This window comes from Tenrec ecaudatus, chromosome 10 (assembly GCF_050624435.1).
Source record: "Tenrec ecaudatus isolate mTenEca1 chromosome 10, mTenEca1.hap1, whole genome shotgun sequence".
Classification (NCBI taxonomy): Eukaryota; Metazoa; Chordata; class Mammalia; order Afrosoricida; family Tenrecidae; genus Tenrec; species Tenrec ecaudatus.
Genome location: NC_134539.1, coordinates 62,496,892 through 62,519,594, shown reverse-complemented (window position 1 = coordinate 62,519,594; position 22,703 = coordinate 62,496,892). Strand labels below are relative to the sequence as shown.

The 22,703-nt window shown below is 39.4% G+C and overlaps 1 protein-coding gene across 2 annotated transcripts in view; it reads left to right on the top strand.

Annotated features, from left to right (window-relative positions):
* Window positions 1–22,703, top strand: part of NR6A1 (nuclear receptor subfamily 6 group A member 1) — a 230,614-nt gene that overhangs the window by 185,158 nt on the left and 22,753 nt on the right. For both annotated transcript variants that reach the window (XM_075560484.1, XM_075560483.1), the window contains exon 3: window positions 6,268–6,510. In XM_075560484.1, the coding sequence (XP_075416599.1) occupies window positions 6,268–6,510 (243 nt within the window). The remainder of the gene's footprint in view (window positions 1–6,267; window positions 6,511–22,703) is intronic.

Here is a 22,703-nt window from a genome sequence, read left to right as displayed (position 1 = left end):
TGTAAGATATGACAAAATAATAATTTAAAAATTATCAAGGGTTCATGAGAGAGGGGGGAACCAGGAGAGAGGGAGGGGGGAATGAGGAACTGGTGCCAAGGGCTTAGGTGGAGCGCACATGTTTTGAGAATGATGAAGGTAACGAATGTACAAATGTGATTTATACAATTGATGTATGTATGGATTGTGATAAGAGTTGTATGAGCCCCCAATAAAATGATTAAATAAATAAAAACAATTCTACAAGATTATAAAAAAGATGGTGACAACATATGTACAGATGTATTTGATACAATGGATATATGTGTGGATTGTGATAAGAGCTGTAAGAGCCTCCAATAAAATAAAACTAAAAAAATCACAGTTTGGAACTTGAGTTTTATATTTTAAACGGAATGATTTGTATATGATGAGCTAGGTTGTATCTTTACTTTTGTCCCTGAGCACATAACTGAGAGCATTGGGGGAAACTTGATATATAAATAAAGACTTTTGAAACATTTAAACTATCTAAAAATGGAATGAATCCCTAGAGATGTGCTAGTAGAAACTGTGGCAAGAAATCTTGTCTTATAACATTGTAGAGAGAATTTATGCTTTTGGTACAGGACAGTTAGAGATGATATCTGAGACTTTTTCTAACCCTACAGGGACCCTGTTGGCATAGTGGGCTCTGGGTTGGGCTCTTAACTGCAAGGTCAGCCATTCAAAATTACAGCTACTCCAGAGGAGAAAGATGAGGCTTTCTACTCCCATGAAGATTTAGTCTCAGAAACTCTTAAGGTTAGTACTACTCTGTTCTGTAGGGCCTCTATGAGTCGAAATTGGCTCACTGACAACGAATTTCATTTTTCAAACCCTAAGTTTTCAAAGTCTATATGGGGATATTGATACTTCTCACAGTTGTTATAATGAATATATAATACAGAACATTGCCTAGTAACTAGTTACTTTTGTGTAAAATGGATCAATTTGCTTTACACTGTTTCCAGCTCCCTCACTGACTTAGCTGGGGTAACTGTTGAAGAATAATATTATTTTATAATTCTCAATTCCCTCGTATGTAAAATGAGAGCAGCTCACTTAAGTTTGCTATGGTGATTCAGAACCATAGTATACATTGAGTCCTATTGAGAACTTTTTCCAAAGCTATGAGAAAAATTAGCTCCATCTTTATTTCTAGGATTATGAGATTGATCTGGAGAAAGCCTTTCTCTTGTACCTTTGAAAAACTTCCTTTTGAATTTGTTCTTGTTCTGTGCCATAGGCAGGCAGTGCTTTGTGTGGACACAGAACATGACTGTGAGAGTAGCTTTTCAGAGGAAGTCTACTCTTTCCATGCCCATCAGTGGAGATATATGAGGGGTTTCAAAAGTTAATAGGAAAATTCAACAGAAATATAATGGAATTTTCCCACAATTTTTAAAGCCCTCCTGAATATCCTCATGCCTATCGGTGGAAAAATCATATACCTGTCTATCTAGTCTTTGATATCAATGTAGGCTTTTTGAACAATGATGAGAAAGGTATAAGAAGCTGTGCTACAATGTTCTCAGTGGAGTCCTCTGCTTTGTTTGCATATAGATACTATACAGAATGTCCTGTAAATGCTTTATGAAAATGTTATTGTACTTCAGTTCTGATATTGGCAGTTAAGGATTAGCTACTTCCTAAATGGAAAATTTACTTAGTCTTTTTTGAGCCCCTATATTATTCACAAAATTGTAACACTTAACCCATGAGGTTATGAGAATTACATGAAACAGTGCTAGTTGTGGTAGATGTTGAGTGGAGTCATATCAGTGAAGAAAGATAGGTGTGGTCCTTGTGGAGATTATTTAACTGTTTTAAAAATGTATCCTTGTAGGGTACTGATTTGTATTTGTAATATATGAGTATGTACCAATACCTAATAAAATATTGAATATTTTGACTTAAGCAAAACTCTCATGACTTCCAGGTGTGTTCAGTGCCCAGACATAGTGAGTGCTACTTTTAACATCATTCCTTTTGCCTGTTTGTCCTTTCCTGGTCCAGAATTTCTACTGTATCTTTGTTGTTTATCTCTAGTTTTCTATATGTTTCAAAAGGAATACTCGGCAACAAATGTACAAATGTACTTGACAATGCATGGAATTATGGATTGTGATAAGAGTTGTAAAGCCCCCAATAAAATGATTTTTTTAACTTTAAAAAATAATAAAATATGTTAATTGAAAAAAGGGAAAACTCATTACACTAGGACCATTTTTATGTTATCATAGCTGAGTCTCTTGGTTGCAAATAAGTAAATTACCTTACCTTAAGCAAAATAAATAAATAAAAGAGATGAATGTATGATGGTTTCCCCCCCAGCCCCCACAAAAAAAATCCTGGAAAAATTATATTATCTTCCATTTTTTCCACAACTTTTTGAAACATCCTAATATATTACAAGATAGACGCAGGAGTATCAGTTTATTAGTTTTGCTCACAATAAAAAGTGCAACTAAACCCCAAAAGGTCAGTAATAGAAATCAGTCCTCAGGAACTTAGATAGTTCTTTCTATGTCTATCCTGTTCACTACTATAACTGTATGGCCAGATGATCTGCTTTGCTACGTACTTGGCCATTAGCTGTGTGACTTTGGACAAAAATAAGATGTCTTTTTATTTCCCCTTTGAGCGGTGGGTGTATTGTTTCTTTGGTTACTGTAATTATTATTATAAACTTTGATTTAAACCAACAATATTTTATTCTTTCACATCTAGAGGACAAATTTCAAAATTAATATAGCAGTGGGCCAAAACCAAGGTTTGGGCAGGACTGCAGTGCTATAAGAGGCTTTGGGGAAGAGTCTATGCTATAATTCCTTGGCTGTGGCCCTCTCTTTTTTAAAAAAATCATTTTATTGAGGGCTTTTAAAGCCCTTATACCAATCCATACATCAGTTGTATCAAGCATATTTGTACATATGTTGCCATCATCATTTTATAAATATTTACTTTCTATTTAAGCCCTTGGCATCAGGTCTTCTTTTTTACTTCCCTCCCACCCTCAGGACCCCTTGATAAATTATAAATTTTTAGGATAAATTATTATTTTTTCTTGTCTCTCTTCTCCATAATTTCTGTTGTTCATCCCCCTTGGAGTGAGGGGATTATGCATCAATTCTCATGATCAGTTCCCCCTACTTCCCCTTCTCCTCCCACCTTCTCCCTACCCTCCTGGTATCGCTACTCCCATTTCTGTTGCTGGGGTTTATCTGACATGGATTCCATGTGTAGTGTGCTCTTATTTGTACCTGTGCACATGCTCCAGTCTAGCCAGAAATGAAAGGCAGGATTGGGGTTATGATGGTGGGGGCTGAAGAAACTGCAAAGAACCAGAGGAATATTGTGTGTTTCATTGGTGCTATACTGTGCCCTGGTTGACTCATCCCTTCCTTGTGACGCTTCTGAGAGGGGATGTCCTATTGTCTTCAGATGAGTTTTAGGTCTGTGCTCCAACCCCCCTTCATTCTCAACAATATTTTGTTGTTTGTTTTGGGTTCTCTGATGCCTGTTACTTGATCTTGACAATACCCAATGATCACACAGGCTGATGTGCTTCTTTCATGTGGGCTGTTGCTTCTCTGCTAGATGGTCACTTGTTTAACTTCAAGACTTTAAGCCCCCAGATAATATACCCTTTGGTGGCCGGGAACTACCAGCTTTCTTCACCATATTTGCTTGTGCACCCATTTTGTCTTCAGCAATTGTGCCAGGAGGGTGAGCATCACTGAATGCCAGGTTATTAGAACAAAATGTTCTTGTGTTGAGGGAGGGCTTGAGCAGAGACCCAAAGTCCATCCACTACCTCAATGTATTGCCATATGTACACACAGGCCAATATCTTTGTTATGAGCTAATATATTTGCATGTGGACCCTCTCTTCTATGTACATGTGTTTTTCTTCTCTGTATCAAATCGTCCTCTTCTTTCCTCTTTTCAGGACACTTGTGATTGCATGTAAGGCTCATTTGGATAATACAGGATAATCTTATCTCAAGACCCTGAATTTAATCATATCTACAAAGATTCTTCTTTATAAGATAATCTTTATAGCTCTCAGGGATTGGGGCCTGCTATGTTTGGATGAGCTAGTATTCATTTTTATAAATGGAAATCAAAAGACTTCTCAAATTGGCATACAATTGACCCAAAAAAATGTTTTAAAGTTGATTTTGACTCATGGTGGCCTCATGTATGAGTAGAACTGTGTTCCATAGGATTTGATATACAGATGACACACTTTGCTGAAAGTGAGAAGAATTGAAGCACTTGCTGATGAAGATCAAGGATTGTAGCCTTCTGTACGGATTATAGTTCAGTGTAAGTAAGACCAAAATCCTCACAACTAGACCATTAGGTAACATGATAAAAGAGAAAAGGTTGAAGCTGTCAAGAATTCTGTCTTGCTGATCTCCACAATCAGTGCATGGAAGCAGAAGTCACGAGATCAAAAGATGTGCTGCATAGGTAAATGTGCTGCACAAGACCTCTTAAGAGTATTGAAGAACCAAGGATGTTACTTTGAGGATTAAGATGGTCTTGACCTAACCATGATATTCTCCGTTGCATCACATGCATGTGAAAGTTGGACATTGAATAAGGAACACTGTAAAAGAATTGATGCATTTAAATTGTGCTGAAGAAAAGTATTGAAAGGACCATGGACTTCTAAAAGGATCTTTATTGGAAGAAGTAAGGCTGTAGTGCTCCTTTGAGGCAAAGATGGCAACTTTGTCTTACATTCTTTTTTCTTTTGACAAATTTTTAATTTGCTGTCATTTTTATTTTATTTTTTTATGATTGAGGGTTTTTTGTTTGTTTATCATTTTATTGGAAGCTCATACAACTCTTACTATAATCCATACATCCATCCATTGTATGTCAAGCACATTTGTACATTTGTTGCCCTCATCATTCTCAAAACATTTGCTTTCTAATTGAGCCCTTGGTATCAGCTCCTCATTTTTCCTTCCCTCCCAGCTCCTCTTTCCCTCATGTACCATTGATAATTTATATATTAGTATTTTGTCATATCTTAAACTGTTCGATGTCTCCCTTCACCTACTTTTCTGTTCTCCATTCCCCAGGGAGGAGGTTATATGTAGATCCCTGTAACCGGTTTTCTACCTCACCCTCCCCTCTACCCTCCTGGTTTCGCCACTCTCACCACTGGTCCTGAAGGTATCATCCGTCCTGGATTCTCTGTGTTTCCAGTTCCTATCTGTACCAGTGTACATACTCTGGTCTAGCCAGATTCGTAAGGTAGAATTGGGATCATGATAGTGTGTGTGTCAGGGGGGTGGGGTGGCGCAGAAAGGAAGCATTTAGGAACTAGAGGAAAGGTTGTATATATCATTGTTGCTATACTGCACCCTGACTGGCTCGTCTCCTCCCCGTGACCCTTCTGTAAAGGTACATCTTTCTTTAGCCATGTTGTTAGGAGACACCAGTCCCTGGAGAAGGACATCATGTTTGGTAAAGTGGAGGGGCAGTGAAAAAGAGGAAGACCCTCAATGAGCTGGATTGACACAGGACCTGCATCAATGGGCTCAGGCATTGGAATAATTGTGAGGATGGCTTCAGGGCTCTGCAGTGTTTTGGTTTGTTGTGCAAAGAAACTATGGGTCTGAGCTGACTCTGGCACTTAGCAACAGCAGCTGCCATCACAGTGTTCACCAGAGTTTTTGTTTTGTTTTTGGTCATGTTTTAGTTATGAGTAAATAGAGTTTAAAGGATAAAGAAGAAATGGAGGGTTATAATGTGATATTAAATTCCATCTCTGACTACTTTGTGTGTGGTTTATCCGTGCAATTTTTTTGCGATCTTTTATTATAGGAGCTATCACTGAATTTTGTCAGAATACATGATACCTAACACAGTCTGAACACAGAGTAAATGTTCTACCAGAGTGTAAACTGTATTTTTTTTCCCTACCAACAATGCATGAAAGCTCTAATCTCTCTACATCCTCTCCAGGGTGTGTTGTTTTCTTTCTTTCTTCTTCTTTTAATAGACTGTGTTTGTGGTATTTGGAGGTTATCCTGATGGGGGCCCCTTGTTGGGCAGGTGGATGTTGGAGTCTATCTCTGGGAAGAAAGCTCCAGAGGTGCTCGCAGTTTGCCAATGAGCCTGGAAGAGTTGATGTTCTTGATCCACTCAGGACAGTATTGCTTGTTCTAGAACTGTAGGCTTAACATCATTATTTCCACTCTGTTCTAACTTGAACATGTTCAGTTTCTGTTCCAGATGATCGGGCTGAACAACGAACATGCCTCATATGTGGGGACCGTGCCACAGGCTTGCACTATGGGATCATCTCCTGTGAGGGCTGCAAAGGGTTTTTTAAGCGAAGCATTTGCAACAAGCGGGTATATCGATGCAGTCGTGACAAGAACTGTGTCATGTCTCGGAAGCAGAGGAACAGGTGCCAGTACTGCCGTCTGCTCAAATGCCTCCAGATGGGAATGAACCGGAAGGGTGAGTGGTTTTTCTGGTCTTCACTTGTCCACCCTTTACCTGTCACTGGACCTTTAATGTCTATTAAGGCATGAAATTATTTAGTTCCCATGTATGTTTCAGACCTTGTACTGGGTACTGCTCACCTAAAAATGAATCTACACCTTCCCTATTCATAGGGACTTCCCAGACTTGAAGTCATTGAAAATAAATGTACAGGCCCCCAAGTAAAAAATATCCTCCTTCATAATCAGGTTCTGAATGGATAGGCAGGAAGTCCCCTGAATGTAATGTCACTTTGTTTACGTCAATCGTGGAAAATTCAGAGGCTAGGTACCCAAAAGTCAATGTCTAGATTAGTGAGGCCTTTGGGACTTCTTCCTAGGAAACTTTCTGAGAGCCATTAGGCGGGGAGGACATGAATAAACAAATATTTTAAGAGGATTAATAATATATAGGGCAGCTTTGAATCATAGATTGGGGTTTAGGAAGGAGAAATTTTTTTAGCAGAACCCAGAAAGAAGTTATATAGGCACTGAAGAAGGGACAGGGAAAGATTTTCTTAAGTCAAGTGATACTCTGGAGGAAGCTGTACGATTGGGTTGGTCTCTGGGTGAGGAGCAGCAACACAAAGCAAAGCTGAATATTTTGACCTCAATGGCCCTCATAATGAAAATAAATGTTTGGCTAAAAAGTAGAGTGGAGCAAAATGTTGACCTTGACAATTCTGATTTTTTAAGTTTTCCGGGGAACCCAACGGTGCCCAACAAAAGAAGGTGGATGTGTGCGATTAGAACTAAAGCAAAAAGAATCTTCCAGCAAGTACAGGTTTACCATAGAAGCCATGGTTAAAGTTTTGTCTGTGAGCAGAAATCACCTCTAGAAAGAGGTTAGCTATAAAAGGGAGGAGGCCCAATGACAGTGGTACTCCCAAGGGCATTAAGATAGCATAGTTCAATAGAAAGAATAGAGGTTCCGGAGAAAAGATCCAGTAGCTCTGTGCCCTTGGACAGTTTGCTTTGGCTCTTGACACCTGAGTTAGTTTATTGTGCCAACCTGGCTGATAAACACATGTAGGGTTAATTGAAGGGTGGAGAGGTAAATGGCTCAGTGAGCCTCACCTTTCTAGTTCTCGGGTCTCTTGCTTTGTGATGGTTGGACCAGGATGCAGCTGCTTTAGCCAGTTCCCTGCTTCAGCTGGCAAGACTCACTTCCTGCAAGACATCCCCGAGGAAAAGCAGCATGGGACTACCCTGATGCAGCCCTGGGTGCTGGAACAGCTGTGTGGAGACCCCTGCCAGCGCTGAGATGCTTACACATTCACTGATTTGGCTTTCCTCCTGCAGTCAGTGTCACTGGGTGTGTTTTGTGGGATGGAGGAGGACTTTACAGATTGGTGTCAGATATATGGGTTAATGTTGGATTTGTGGGCTTTGCAGCACTGGGTTGTGATGTTCTCTTGATGTACACTTGCCCTTTATATAAAACTGTCTTTTTCTTTTTTTTTAAACTCTGTCTTATACATATGAGTTTCTGTGAGTTTGTTTCTCTAATGTACCCAGACTAACAACACCTTACTTTTAAGATGAGTATAATACTCAACTTTGAAAAATTTTGTGTGTGTGCGTGTGTGTGTGTAAAGGGCTCAAAAAATTGTGTATCTCTTTCCATGAAAGTACCTGCTAAAAGGCAAAAGGTTTACATAGCAAAGAAAGCTAAAAATACCAACTTTGAAAAATTTTAGAGCATTAAATATGATGTATATTAAATATTCACCAAGGTATTATGGGTTTTTAGTCGTAGTGTACAAGGGTGAGCGTGGAAGTTAAGTTTAGTGAACTATTCAGAGTGATTTTTTAGCCTTAATAAATACAGGTATTAAAATGTACTCGACTGATTATATTGTGTGTATGGGTAGATACAGAGGATGTTTTAAAAACCTATTCATTATGAAGAAAAGTCAGATAGATGTGGAAGTACACTTCAGTAAGTTTGGGTGGTGTTTAATTTGTGAACACTTACATTTACCGGGAATTCTTGCATTATCAGATCGAATAGGTTCAACAACCCCATTATTAACCTCTAGGTTATAGATGAGGTTTAGGCAGGTAAAATGACTTACCAGTAGCTAGCTAAGTGGTAGTTATGCTGACAGTTAATCATTATTAAATTGTAATTTGTTATTGATTAATCAGCTTGCACCTAACTACATGGGCAGCGTACTGTTGCACATGTCTATCATATGACAATAGTTGTTTGCATATGGGGATGTCGTCTGTTTACTGGGTGACAGATACCATATTAGGTTATTTAAAGTGTTACGTAGTCTGTTGACTGTTTTTCTGTCTAACCTCTTCTGTCTAGACCCTACGTCCTGTGCTTTAAGCATGCCTTTCCTTTGCTCAAGTTCTTTGCTCTCCCTCCTCCCCACTATCACTTACCTTTTACAGAAACCCTTCCAAGTCTCCAATGCCTAACTTTGTCTGGAAGAGAGAGGCAGTTATCATCTGCCCATCTGATGGGATTTTAGCCTCCAATGATCTCTTCTCCCTTTGTCTCCTTCATTTGTATATATCAAAAATTGATTTATAATTGGCCTTCATAACTCTTCTTTTGAATAAATCACTCTGCTTATTCCCATGAAAGGAGAGATTCAGATGCTTCCAGCCAAATTCACCTACTAAAAGAAATTTAACATAAGTTCTCTAATAACCACCTAGTTAAGAAAAGATAGCACATGGAGTGCTCAGTTTCTTGGTGAAGGCAGCCTCTCTCAGGGAGAAACCCTGCCATCTTCTGGTTAGTGCTGAGAAAGCAGGATAAAAATCGCTGTTGCCCTGGAATTTGGGGGTGATGGTACTGGTCTGTATGGAACTGGGGTGGTGTACACATTTCTATGCATTTGTCAGAATTTATAGAACTGTACACCCCAAAATGATTTCTATTCTTTGTACATCTTAAGAAATTCACTAGAATGGGGGAAAGGTGAAATATAGACCGACAAATCTAATTGATGTTACAAATGAATCTCTCAACCTTTGGAGGGTATGAGGAAGAAAGGAGTTGACCTACAAAACTTTGGAAGCTTCTTAAGAATCAGCAAACTGTAACTGAAATCCCAGTTCTGTTGTTCTTCCTGAGTGAACTTAAGCAACTCTCTTTACATCTTTAAGCTTTAGTTTCCTCATCTCTCTATTGCATTTACATTGAAAGTATCGTCGTGTCACATGTATGCCCCGTCCGTCCTGTTACGTATGTGGTTACTTGTAATCGGGGGGGGGGTGGGGGCTTGCACGTCTCCTAAATGTATATAAACTGTGATTGGAAATATATTCCCGGCTGTCTACATGGCCCTGGGCTGCTGAGATCCTGACTGTCCAGATCAGGGGAGAAAATGGCACAGAGACCACACCTGTGCATCTCCACAGCAACCCCAGTAAGACTGCCACAGACAGGACCTCAAAATATAAAGTCTGATGTGGTGGTACAAACTTCAGATGCACTACGAGTGGACATTTTCATCCATTCGAGAAATTGACATATGTCCAGAACGAGCCTCATCTGTCAACCCATTTTTCACACTGCTATCTAAGCCATCTACCTCCAACAACACAAATCTCAGTGTGGTATAGTGGCTACACATTGCATTTCAAACCACAAGGCCAACCAGTTCAAAATCACCAACTTCTCTACAGAACAAAGGTGAAATAAGTTCAAATATTTAGTCTGTGAACTAATACAATGCTCAAATACCAGAACAATATCATTGCTATCGCACACAAGTAAAATTTTACTTGAGATCATCAACAATGGTTATAGCACCACATTGACAGGGAACTTCCAGAGTTCAGGCCAGATTCAAAAGAGGATGTGCAACAAGGGATGTTATTGCTGATGTCAGATGGATCTTGGCTGAAAACAGAGAATACCAGAAAGATGGTTACGAGTGTTTCATTGACTGTGCGATGGCATTTGACTGTGTGGACCATAGTAAACTATAGATAACTTTGAGAAGAATGGAAATTTTGAAACACTTTATTGTGCTCATTGGGTACTTGTACATGGATCAAGAGGCAGCTGTGTGAACAAACAAGGGAATACTGCCTGGTCTAAAATCAGGAAAGGTTTGTGTCATGGTTGTATCCTTTGACCATATATGTTCAATCTATATGCTGAGCAATTCATCAGAGAAGCTGGATTCCCACTCATTAACAACCTTTGATAAGTAGATGACACAACCTTGCTTGCTGAAAGTGGAAAGGACATGAAGCATTTGCTGATGAAAATCAAGGATTGTAGCCTGCAGTGTGGATTATAACTCAGTGTAAACAAAACAAAAATTCTTACACATGGACCAATAGGTACCATCATAACCAATGGAGAAAAAAATTGAAATCATCAAGGATTTTGTCTTTCTTGGATCCACAATCAATGCTCATGGAAGCAGCAGTCATGAGATCAAAAGACATATTGCATTAGGCAAATCTGCACAAGACCTCTACAGTATTGACAAGTAAGGCTGTTACTTTGATAATTAAGGTGCACCTGACCCAAATCCAGGTATTCTCTGTTGTATCATATGTATGTAAAAGGTAGATATTAAATAAGATAAAAAAAAGAATAGTTGCATTTGAATTGTTGTGCTTGAAAAGAATATTAAAAGCACCATGGACTGTTGAAAGGACAAATAGATTTATATTGGAAGAAGTAAGGCCAAAGTGCTCCTTAGAGGGAAAGATGGATGGCAAGACTTTGCCTCACATAATTTGGGCATATTGTCAGGAGAGACCAGTCCCTGGAGAAGGACATGATATTTGGTAAACTGGAGGGACCATGAAGAAGAGGAAGGCCCTTGGTGAGGTGGATTGACACAGTGGCTGCATCAATGGGCTCAGGCATAGGAACAATTGTGAGGATGGCCCTGGACTGTGCAGGCATTCCTTGCATTGTGCATAGGGTCACTATGGGTCAGAGTTGATGCTAAGACACCTAACAACACAACAACATATGCCTGTATCCTTTAGAATCTAAAAGGACAGCATCTTCTGAATGAACATTTATTGAGTGATAGAGATTTAACTTGGGGATAATCTTAAATTATACATACTCATAAAATATTGGTTTTTATTAGCTGTGACTTTATCCTACTTTGCGAATTGTGTATGTGTTCCCGTTTCATATGATATTGAGGAATGTTTGCGTTGTGTTTAGAAGGTTAGTTTCCATGCTTTGCTAGTTGAGTTCCTTATTAAGTGCTTAATATATTGCACATACTGTGTTAAATGCTTTGACATGAATTATCTCATTTAATCCCCAAATCATCCTATGTTATTCAGAACTATTACAATCTGATTTTTACATGTGAGGAAACTGAAACTTAGGGAGATTAAGCAAACTGTCTGTGGTAGTTACATAATCTATTGTCAATTGGAGAATTAAGAGTGAAGGGGTGGAGTTCAGCCTATCAATCAGGTCACAGCTTGATGACCTCATTTGGACACGCTAAGGAGATAAATAGCTCACTGGAGGTGTGAGATACATGCTCACTCTCTGAGAGACATCTCCATTGACAAGATAGATGAAGCTATGCTAGAGCTCTGGAGCTGGAGGAGCCACATGGAGACCCCTGCCAGTACTGAGATTCTTACACTGTCACTGGATCCACAAGACTTCCTACCCACTGGCCTGTGATCTTCCTGCATTCAGCGTCATTGCATGTGTTTTACAGATTAGTATTGGACATGAGGGCTAATATGGGACCCATGGAGTTGATCTGGACTAGGCTGGGATGTTTTCTCAGTATTCAACTGCTTTTGTATATAAAGCGCTTTCTTATACACCACCACCCCTAATTTTTTTTGGTGAAAGTATCAGATAAGATAACATGTGAGTATATTATAAACTTTAAAATCTAAATTTTTATTTCAACAGAAGCCCTGTGACACAATGTATTATTTTCCACACTTCAGGACATTTTGTGCCTTCTTGATACATTTTGTTATCTTTGACTAACCCAGTATGAATTGTTTATTCTATACTCTTCTTTAAATGATTTCTTTTTTTTTTTATTATTTCTTTTTTAATCAAAGTTAGTTTTCGACAGGGATTTTCTCACTACCTCGGTGAATAGAAAACCACAACTTTTTATGTGTATATTAGTATTAATGTATAACTAAAATATATCTACCTGAGATTACCTTATTTTTCTCTCTTTCATCTTACTTTTCACCAATGCGATGCAGGCATTCCTTGGGAAATAGCAGTAAGGGAAAGAGGGGCCAGTCTTAGAGTCTGATAGTCTAGTTTCCATCCCTGACTGTTGCCTCATTTCTGTCACCTTAATCAGAAGACTTCATTTCTCTGAACCTTAGATTCATCTGTTCAGTGAGGCCAATACTAACTATGAGGCTTTCCTCATAGGTTTGTATTGCCCAGGATCATACCTAACCCATCATACATGTCCATGACATCTGAGTGAGAAAACTTACTCTAGGTGGAAATTGAAGGAAAAACATGAGCTTTTAAATTTCAGAATAAAGATTGGCAATCTTAAAAAAAGAAGAAGATTTATGGCCCTTTGAACAACAACAACAAAAAAAGCATGTGTGTTTCCACCTCAATCCCAGACAGTAAAAGTGAGATATCAGCTGAAACATATTCCGTGTTGTATTAATGAGCTGCGATATGCAGATGACAAAACCTTACTTGCTGAAAGCAAGGAGGACTTGAAACACACTTGCTGCTGCTGAAGATCAAAGATTGCAGCCTTCAGTGTGGATTACAGCTCACTGTAAGGAAGACTAAAATCCTCACAAGTGAGCCAATAGGTAACATCATGTAAATGGAGAAAAGGTTGAAGTTGTCCAGAATTTTTTCTTGTTTGTATCCACAGTCATGCTCATGGAAGCACAGTCAAGACATAAAACACCAGTTGCATTAAGTAAATCTGCTGCACAAGACCTCTTGAGAGTATTGAAAAACAAGGATGTTACTTTAAGGACTAAGGTGTGCCTGACCCAAGCTGTGATATTTTCATTTGCCTCATATGCGTATGAATGAAAGTTGGATATTGACCAAAGAAAAATTGATGCATTTGAACTGGTGCTGGCAAAGGATATTAAAAGGACCATGGGCTGCTAAAAGGACAAACTGATATGTCTTTAAAAAAAGTATAGTCAGATGCGACTTAGAGGCAAGAATGGCAAAGCTTCATCTTACATACTTTGCTTATGTTATCAAGTGAGATCCGTCTCTGGAGAAGGACATCATGTTAGGTAAAATAGAGAAGCAGTGAAAAAGAGGAAAGCCCTCAAGGAGATGGATTGACACAGTGACTGCAACAATGGGCTCAAGTATAGGAACAATTGTGAGATGGCACAAGGCCGGCAGGGTTGCATAAGATCAGCTGTGGATCAGAACTGACTTGAGGGTCCCTTGCAACATCTGCCAGTGACATCTCTGATCTGAGACTACGGCATGAGAAATGACAGAAATAGAATGGCCATGTTGGAAGATTAGCAGTCACTCTGGAACAGCAGAAAAGGGGCTTCAGGGAGTTTTAGAACTTGGAATTAGGTTGAATGAGAGTTCCAAGACAATAACCAACAAGGAACTCGACATTAGCTGTGCATGCTTCTCATTTCAAATTAACTCCTCCAAATTAAAGGAGCTTTGTAAAGCCAGACTGTAAATATATTGAAGCTTTAGCATATTGAAGCTGGTGCCTTGGTTTCGTAGCTACTGTGTTCAAAGGAAGTAGGCTGAGGAAAGGGAAATGTACATTACTGAGTTCCTATTTAATATGTCAGCCCTGTGCTTTGTGCTTTAGCTATATGATCTCATGTAATCCTCACAACACTCCATAAGATTGGTGTTCTTATTCCCTCTTTACTCTTCAGTAAACTGAAATTCAGAGAGAGAAAGAAACCTGTTTGTTATGGAAGCCAGGCAGGATTTGGATTCAGTTTTTCTAGTTCTGATATATAGTATCTGCTTGATACCAAAAATGATACCTACTTTAAGGAAAATTTACTTCTTGTCCACCTTTCAGTTATCTCAGCAACCTAATTGCATGTTTCTTGGAGTTCTCACCTTTTGAATTAACCCACCCTGCCCCAAAGGACTGTCTGGAGTTCTCACGTTAATTTTAAAAATAAATAAACAGATGTAGTTCTTCAAAGTTTGCACTTATATAATGCCAGTTGTTCATCCTCTTTTATTGTTAACATTACCCCTTCCAGGCTATCCTCTTCAGTGGCCATCACAAAGGTTTTTTAAAAAATTGCCAACCTGACCACATCTCTCCCCTGCATTCCTTCTTATCCTCTGACTCCTCAGTTAACTTATTCTTTTAATGCTTAGTCTGGCATTCAAAGCTACCTATTGGATGGCCGCAGCTAGTCTCTCCAACCTCTTCACTTGTTACTCTGCGTGTGTGTGTGTGTGTGTGTGTATTCCTCATGCTTGCCAAGTAGAAGGGCATTCACAAAGAGGAAGACCCATAACAAGTTGGATTGACCCAGTGGTTGCAACAATGGTCCCCAAAAAATGATTGTGAGGAGGTTAAGACCTAGCAGTTGCAATCTGTTTTACATAGGGTGAGTATAAATCAGAACCAACTTGACTGCACCAAACAACAACAACTATATATTGTCTACTCTAATATTTAAATGAGATCAAACCACTTGGAAAGTTCCCAGAACAGTTCTTGCTTGTTTTCCAACTTGAAACTTTTCTTTTTTTAAATTAATAAATCTTTTTATTGGGGCTCATACAACTCTTATCACAATCCATACATACATCAATTGAGCAAAGCACCCTTATACATTTGTTGCACTCGTCATTCTCAAAATTCACCTTCCACTTGGGTTCCTGGAATCAGCTCGGTTTCCCTTTTTTTTCCCCTCCCCCTCCCTCCCCGCTCCCCCTTCCCCCTGGTCCCTTTAATAGTTCATAAATAATTATTATGTCTTATCTTACACTGCCCGGCGTCTCCCCTCACCCACCCTCCCATTGCCCATCTCCCAGAGAGGAGATCACATATAGATCCCCAAGATCGGTTCTCCCTTTCTACACCCCCTTCCCTCCTGGTGTCGCCACTCCTACAGCTGGTGTTGAGGGGTTCATCTGCCCTAGATTCCCTGTGTCTCCAGATCCCCACTGCACCGCTGTACATCCTGTGGTATAACTAGGTCCACAAGGTAGAATTGGGGTCATGATAATTGGGAGGGAGGAGGCGTTCAGGAACTAGAGTAAGGTTTTGAGTTTCATTGTTGCTACACTGAGCCCTGAGTGACTCATCTCCCCACTACCTCTCTGGAAGGGATGTCTAGCTGTCTACAGATGGGCATTGGGTCCCCATCACGCACTCCCCCTCATTCACGGTGATGTGATTCCAACCACCCCCGCCTTTGTTGTTTGAGACCTGGCCTCCTCTGCCCTTCATTATCACCCATGTTGGTGTGCTGCTTTCGTGTGGGCTTTGTTGCTTCTGGGCTAGATGGCCGCTTGTTTGCATTCAAGCCTTTAAGTCCCCAGACGCTATATCTCTCAGTAGCCGGGCACCATCAACCTTCTTCACCACACTTGGTTATACACACCTTCATCTTCAGCAATTATGTGAGGAAGGTGATCACTCAATGATTGTTTTTGTTCCTTGGTGTCTGCTACATGGTCCATTCAACACCATATATTCACTTAGGCCGTGTGCTTCTTCTCTGTGGACTTTGTTGCTTCTGAGCTAGATGGCCGCTTGTTTGCCTTCAAGCCTTTAAGACCCCAGACGCTATATCTTTTTGATAGCCGGGCACCATCAGCTTTCTTCACCACATTTGCTTACACACACGTTTATCTTCAGTGATCATGTCAGGAAGGTGGGTATCATGCAATGACCGTTTAGCAGGGCGAGGTGCTATTGTATTGGGGGAGTGTGCATGAGGAGGCCCAATGTCCATCTACTACCCTACTACTGAACGTATAAATATATGCACATAGGTCTATTTCCCCATAATCATAAGTATATTTACATATGTACATATCTGTATTTAGGCTCCTCTGTATGCACTTTACCTCCTACTCCTTTCCTCTGTTTCCTTTCGCTTTCCTGAAACTTTTCTTTACAGTGTTTACCCAACATGAAAGTCTATTCCTGCTTGCCTAATTTCTACTCTTACCCTCTTAAGATTCAGTTCAAAAGTTGCTTTTCTTGATCCCAGAACCCCTTTGGAATTGTAAGAAAGTGGCTCCTTCTCTGACCCTATATTATGTGCTTCATTAACAGTGGGTGGTGGTGGTGGTTGTTAATGTCCTGATATTAATTAAAGGATATGTTTTATAGTTGGAAAATTCTCAGTAACTTATTCCTTTGGTTGAATCACCTAAGTGGGAACTGAACTTCACAGAAGAACCAATAAGATCAAAATTCTGATTAATAAAAAAGAAAAAATTCCATTCTCCTGGTTCTACAACTTAGACCCAAATTTAGTCAGGGTGTAGATAAAGAAAAATTTTGTTTAAAAATATAAGTAATCTCTGCCCTCCCCCTCAACTCTGAAAACTTTCAGTTATATTATCTTGGTGTGGAATATTGATAACTGTAGGATCAGTTAATAGCACTGTCTTCTTTCTTAAATGCATTGAATGTATACAGTATTTATAATGTTATCCAGTGTTTTAAAGTGTTAATGTTAACAGTTTTATTGACATATCATTCACATATCAATTCAGCAATTTAAGTATATTTAAAATAGTTGTGCATTCATCACTACAGTCTTCTACTCATTATTGGTGAGGATGGAATCAAGGAGCTAAATAGACATTTTCAAAGGGCAGCTCGAAAAGACAAAGCCAAATATTACAGCAAAATGTGCAAGGACCTGGAATGAGAAAAACAAAGGGGGAAGAATGCTCAGCATATCTGAAACTTAAAGAACTCAAGAAAAACTCAAGCTTTGAGTTACAATTTTGAAAGATTTTATAGGCAAAGTATTGAATGATGCAGGAAGCATCAAGAGAACATGGAAAGAATACACAGTCACTGTATTCTAGTCAACAGTCCATTTCAGTAGCTAGCATACGAGCAAGAACCAATGATGCTGGAGGAAGAAGTTCAAACTGCACTGAGTGCATTAGCCAAAAATAGGGTGCCAAAAATTTATGAAATAGCTATTGAAATGTTAAAGGAAGATTAAGAAGCACTCACTCACCTATGCCAGGAAATTTGGAAGACAGCTACTTAGCCCACTAACTGGAAAAAACCATCTGCACTTGAGGTTTGTGCCAACCTGGCCAATAAACACGTGGGGTTAATTGAAGGGTGGAGAGATAAATGGCTCAGTTTGCCTCGCCTTTCTAGTTCTTGGGTCTCTTGCTTTGTGATGGTTGGACCAGGGTGCAGCTGCTTTAGCCAGTTCCCTGCTTCAGCTGGCAAGGCTCATTTCCTGCAAGACAACCCCGTGGAGAAGCAGCATCAACCTACCCTGATGCAGCCCTGGGTGCTGGAACAGCCATGTGGAGACCCCTGCCAGTGCTGAGATGCTTACACAGTCACTGATTTGGCTTTCCTCCTGCAGTCAGTGTCACTGGGTGTGTTTTGTGGAATGACGGAGGACTTTGCAGATTGGTGTTGGGCATATAGGTTAATGTTTGACTTGTGGGCTTGGCCAACACTGGGTTGTGATGTTCTCTTGATGTGCACTTGCCCTTTATATAAAACTCTGTCTTATAATATGAGTTCCTGTGCATTTGTTTCTCTAATGTACCCATTCTAGCACAAAAGTTGTGCCCATTCTAAAGAGGGGTGATCCAACAGAATACTCTAACTATAGGATGATATCCTTGATATTTCAAGCAACTAAAATTTCCTTCAGATCATTCAACAATGGTTGTGGGAACTTCCAGAAGTTCAGACCAGATTCAGAAGAGGAGGTGGAACAAGGGATATCATTGCTAAAGTACCAGAAAAATTATCTACTTGTGTTTCATTGACTATGCAAAGACATTCAACAGTGTGGACTATAATAAACTGGATAACCTTCAGAAGAATGGGAATTCCATAACACTACGTTGTGCTCATTGGGAACTTTGTACATGGATAAAAAAATCATTTACGGAAATAAAGCAAGGTAATACTGCATGGTTTAAAATCAGGAAAAGTATGCGACACAGTTGTATCCACTCACTATACTCAAGGAAGTAGCAGTCAAGAGATCAAAAGATGTGTTGCACAGGTAAGTCTTCTGCACAAAACCTCTTGAGAGTATTGAAGAACCAAGGATGTTACTTTGAGGACTAAGATGGTCCTGACCTAACCATGGTATTCTCCATTGCCTCACATGCTTGTGAAAGTTGGACATTGAATAAGGAACACAGTAGAAGAATCAATCCATTTGAATTGTGCTGAAGAATATTGAAAGGACCATGGACTCCTAAAAGGATCTGTATTTGGAAGAAGTAAGGCTCCTTTGAGGCAAAGATGGAAACTTCGTCTTACAATCTTTAGGCATATTGTCAGGAGAGTCCAGTCCCTGGAGAAGGACATCATGTTTGGGAAAGTGGTGGGGCACTGTAAAAGAGGAAGACCCTCAATGAGCTTGATTGACACAGTGACTGCACCAATGGCCTCAGGCATAGGAACAATTATGAGGATGGCACAGGACTATGAGGTGTTTTTGTTTGTTGTGCGTGGGTCACTATGAGCTGAGTCAACTCAATGGCACCTTAAACAACAACAACAACACATCTGCATTAACCCACTTCCCAATGTAATCTGTCTGATAGCAAAGTTACTCACATCCCTAGTCAGTGGTTAGAGGATATTCTCAGGGTTTAATCCTTATACGGACCCTACACAAGTATATTTTGGGTTTTCAAATTGTCATCCATAACCTACAAACTAGGTGCTAAGAATTTAAGCTCTAATAGTTTATCCCTTGGATTTTATTATTTACAATCCTTGGAAAATACAGACTGGTGTATTTCTTCTGTGTGGACTTAGCAAACACTCAGATGGCCACTAGTTTTAAGACAAGACTTTAAGACTACTCTTTTTATTTTTAACAGTTTTATTTGGCATAGGAAGGGAACCCACCCCCTCAAATTGGAAAAGCTCTGCTGGGCAGATTTTCATAGTATGTAACTTTCCTACTAGGTAAGCATTAAACAACTCACTCTTAGTTGGTGCACCCAATGGTATCACCTAGAAAGGTTCTCTTTGGTCACAATGAGTTTTGTTTTTTTTTCCTTCATGAAAGCAGTTTCGTTTGACTTTGTTTTTTGTGATGGCCAATTTTAGAGAACAGTATGGGGCTGTGAAAATTTGTTTCCTGCTCAGGAAAAATGCCACACAGTGTTGTAATGTTGAACACAGCTTACAAGGACAGTGCTATGGGAAGAACTCGAGTGTGATGAGTGGTTTCTCATTTCAAAAACAGTGAAATGCAAATGGTGACAGACCTCATTCTGCATGTCATCCACTTCCCAAACAGAGGAAAATGTTGACAAAATTTGTGCATTTGTCCTCAAAGTCTGATGACAGACCAGTAAAGAGATGAGTAAATTGTCTGGACTATCTTAGAGCTCAGGCCTTTAACAAATTTTAATGGAAGATTTGGGAATGAGAAGGGCTACTGCGAAATTTGTGTCTCAAGCTCTGACTGACCAGGAAAAAAGATCATGGAGTGGAAACATGCTGAGCTTTTAAAGAACAGCTCGGAATCAACCCAAACTTTTTTCACCCAAGGTCATTACTGATGATGAAACATGGTGCTATTCTTATGACCTTGAAAGAAAACATCAATCAAGCCAGTGGAAAACCATTGTCACCTCACCCCCCAAAAAACTCCAAGGAAAAATTAAAGACCAAGACGATGCTCATTTGTTTTTTTAATGTGAGGCGGATAGTGCATCTGGCGTTCATTCCACCAGGTCAGACTCTTAATCAAGCTATTTAGAGGTTCTGCAAAGATCGTGTAACAGTATACAAGAAAAAAGGCCTGATTTATGGCAGATGAGGGCTTGGTTTTGTCACCATGACAGTGTACCTGCTCATGTAGCCATCTCAGTGCACCAATTTTTGGCAAAAACCAGCATGCCTCTCTTGCCCTGCACACCTTACTCACCTGCCTTCACTCCGTAGGACTTCTTTTTCTTTCTGAAAATGAAGAGGGACATGAAAGGAAAGTGATTTGACAAGAAGAGGTGAAGAAAAAAACAAGGGAGATGCTGTCAGCCATCCAAACAGATGAGTGTGAAAAATGTTTATAAGAATGAAACCTCATAATTAACAATAAATGTATTAAGTTTGATGGAGAGTACTTTGAAAGTGATAAGGTTGGTTTTTGTTTTTTGATAAGGTTGTTTTGTTAAAAATAATGAAATACTCTAGCTTTGAAAAATTCCAACTCACTCTCTCACTGACTCACTCTCACTCGCTCACTCACTCTCTCACTCACTGACTATCTCACTCACTCACTGACTATCTCACTCTCTCACTCACTAAAAAAATTCCATTTTTGGCGGGGAACTCGCTCTTATAGTTTACATATCCTACAATTTATTAGTTCAATCACATAAAGAAGAGTTGTACAATCATCACCACACTCAGTTTTATAACTCATTATTAGCTCCCTATTTCCCCCTAACCTCCTCTTGTCATACCCTGTGTTAGTCTGGGTAGACTGGAGAAACAAATTCATAGACACTCATGTGTATAAGAAAGCATTATGTAAAGAGTGATTGTACATTAAGAAAATATTCCAGATCAAGTCCATAAGTCCGATATAAGCCCATATGTCTGATTCCAATTTATAAAGGCCTCTGCAGACTCATGAAATACATGCAATGACGTTGAATGCAGAAAAATGACAGGCCATTGGGTGGGAAGTCTTGTGTCCACATGGCTCCTCAAAGTCAAGGTACTAGATATAGGTCCATGTGTCTTATAAGCTGCAATGTCTCCCAGACTGTGAGCTGAGAGTGTATGTCTCCCGCCTCCAAGGAGATATACAGATGTTCCCAGAATCCTCAGAAGAAGGCCATGCCCACACAAAGACCTCATTGGCTATGACCTGATTGACAGGCTAGACTCTACCCCTTCATTCTTAATTCTGTCAGATTGACAAACTCTTATATAACTACCACATAGCTCCCAAGAAACCTAATGGTTCCAGTTACTGTCTATAAATTTGTGTATCCTGGATTTCATATTCGGAAAAACTTTTTCTAAGAAAACTTAATGACATTGGAAAGTTTAAGATATGACAAAATTATAATAATTTATAAATTATCAAGGGTTCATGAGGGAAGGGAGAACAGCGAGGGAGGCGGAAAATGAGTTGATACCAAGGGCTGAAGTAGGAAGCAAATATTTTGAGAATGATGATGGCAACAAATGTACAAACGTGCTTGACACGATGGATCTATAGATTGTGATGAGTTGTACAAGCCCCCAATAAAATGATTAAATTAAAAAAAAGAAAACCTAACAGTAGCAAAACATAAAATCCTCAATTGAAAAGAAAACAAAAAATATTAAAATCTAGAACTAATTTAAATTGATCATAAGGTAGATCAAATTATAGGTTGCTGAATTTTAACCTAACTGCATCTACATCAGTCCACTTTCCAATACATTCTCCAAGATAGCAGGATTATTGGAATCCATGATTAGAGGGGATAGGGGCTTCATCCACATGTATTTCTCCTTCATTTTTCTTGTTAACTGTCATAATCGACTTTACAATGCTCTGTCTGATAACAGTGTTGTTCACATCACTCAGCTGTGATCAGAGGGGATCGTTGGAGGCGTATTTCATGTATGGACCCTGCAAATGGATTTTTGGGCTTCCACTATCATTCAGAACTGTCTGCAAACCAGGTGTTCACAATTTAAGTTCTGATACCATTCCCTCCTTTATATTTGGATTATACTATTTACAATTTTTAGATCACACAAACGGGTGTGCTTCTTCCATGTGGACTTATTTGTTTGAAAATAAGATCTTTAAGACCCCAGACGCTGTTCATTCTGATAGCTGGGTACCATCTAATTTCTTCACCATAGTTTACCGTAGCACCCATATTGTCAGCAATCTCTTCATGAGGGCAAGCATCAAGCAGGAGGGCCATGTTATAAGAACTAATTTTTCTTAGATTAGGCTAAAATTAAGCACAAGTCCAAAATCCGTTCATGTAACTATGGTTTATATATGTCTCTG